General features: G+C 38.8%; 1 protein-coding gene across 1 annotated transcript; it reads left to right on the top strand.

Moving 5' to 3' along the window:
• Positions 1-871: 871 nt before the first annotated feature.
• On the top strand, positions 872-1,735 carry LOC108429320 (C-C motif chemokine 18-like). The gene is made up of 3 exons (XM_017700990.2): positions 872-1,043; positions 1,152-1,269; positions 1,387-1,735. The coding sequence occupies exons 1-3, from the start codon at positions 974-976 to the stop codon at positions 1,520-1,522; spliced, it is 324 nt and encodes a 107-aa protein (XP_017556479.1). The 5' UTR covers positions 872-973; the 3' UTR covers positions 1,523-1,735.
• Positions 1,736-2,080: the final 345 nt, after the last annotated feature.

Below are 2,080 nucleotides of genomic sequence, written 5' to 3'. Positions count from 1 at the left end.
ATAGTATAGTATATACTATATATAGTATATACTATACAGTAATAGTATAATAACAAAACAGTATAGAACAATACATGCAGTTATACATGCATTTCAATACCTGACCCTAATGGTATAGAAGGCATAAAAACTCTTAGTTTATAGAATAACATGTAATTCAATATAAAGCTGGTTTTATCCAAAACGTTCTGAGAAAATTTAAAAAGGTTTGACATTTGATCGGCTGACATTTAATCGAATAGTCTTTTTCACACCTGCTTAAACACAAAACGACGGCCCACATCTTTCACTGACACTCCTACGACTGCAGAGCCCACACCGTGTTATTTCCAACAGGACTCCCCCGACTCGACTCCTTTTCCATCCTTCTTGGGTTCACAGTAAAACACCATGAATCCTGGAACTTTTTGCAATAGTATACTTTTATTTAGATACACTTATTTTATTTCCCTTGTACTTTATGTCTAGATTATTTCAATTTTCTTTTTTTTTCTGCATAGTTAATAAGCACATATTAATGCATCCTGCTTGTAAAACATGTTGCTAACACAAGTCAGTACTCAGGTCAAGATACACACCAACACAGCGGGTTCTGTAAACACTCAGTACTAATTCCACTTCTTAATACTAAAAGACTTGAACAACAAAACTGGTGGATTTGTGAAAAATATTACTTGCATGTTGGTTTGCAGCTCAGCTCGATCAGCTCGAGGGTGGTTTCCATCAGTCAGCATATCTAGTTGGGGAGGGGTTGTACAGGAAGCTCTACCTCTCGACCACATCACGGTTCTTTCCCCCAACTGGTGTGATGTCACTTGTTCCCCGGTGACCAGCTCCTAGAGGTGTGTTTAACGGAAACGGTAAAGTCCCGCTCGTGAAGCCGTCCACTATAAATTAGGCCGGTGAGCGTGAGGTGATCATAACCTGCACAAGAGCACACAGGGTTACATCTAAAGATCAAGAAGACTCAGACATGAAGCCATACAGCATCGCAGCCATCGGCGTTCTCCTCTTCGCCTTCTGCTCAGTGACCGTCAGCCAGAGTAAGTGTTTCACCATCTTCATCTGAGTTTGTTGGTTACTCAGAATGGCAAAATTCACAGACGTTGAATTGTTGTATAAATGATAAATGTTCTCAACTTCAATTTCAGATGGTCACATGCCTGAGAGGTGTTGTTTCAAGGAGAACTACCTCACTTCAGCGCTCCCTCAACGCAGAGCTATGAGGTTTGAGACCACAAGCCCTTCATGCACCGACCCCGGCATCATGTAGGTATTTTTTGTTCTCTAATCAGAGATGAATTTGAGATGAATGTAATTTTACTGTAAATAGAGCCACGATAGCCTTGTTTCTTAGTTAATCCGAGTTTCTCTTTAATGCCACAGATTCCACACAGTTGCACAGAAGCAAATCTGTGCTAATCCATCTGATAAGTGGGTGAAGAGACTGATGAAATTTCTGCAGAAACAACTGAAGAGCGCTGCCACAGAGTCTGGCTCTGGGGACAGCACTGACCCCTAAAGGCTCGTCTATAAGCTAACAGAGTGGACACCGTTCTCAAACTCTTCTGTTTTATTGGACTCTTCCGTAGTTGCTTTGCAACCAGTCATACTTGTGCAAATTGCTTGTATATTTTAACATACATTGTTGGTCAATATACACAACCTTTCTGACTTTGTTTATCATTTTATATATATTTTATATATTTTATTAAATATATTTTTTATCATTTTCATGCTTTAAATTTATATATACTCTTTGAAAGACAATAAAAAAGCATGTGAAACACAACCCTTTTCAGATCTTCTGTAATATTTGCATGACATCATGTTGACTGTTAGCTTGTCTACTGTGGCTCAGTCCAGAATGCAGGCCTATTGCAGCTCAATGACCAGTTAAATTAATAAAGAAATGCAGTTTAACTTACACAGAGAATTCTTTATCTAGAGAGCTGTAAACAAAACTATTCGTCATTAATTCTTCCAAAGGCCGCAGTAACACAGTGCACACCTTTGAATAAAGTGCACCCCTTTTCTAAATAAGAAATAAGACACTTTATAACCTCACAGCAAAACGAGG

The sequence above is a fragment of the Pygocentrus nattereri genome, chromosome 4 (assembly GCF_015220715.1).
Source record: "Pygocentrus nattereri isolate fPygNat1 chromosome 4, fPygNat1.pri, whole genome shotgun sequence".
Lineage (NCBI taxonomy): Eukaryota > Metazoa > Chordata > Actinopteri > Characiformes > Serrasalmidae > Pygocentrus > Pygocentrus nattereri.
This window is presented reverse-complemented; position numbering and strand designations above follow the sequence as displayed.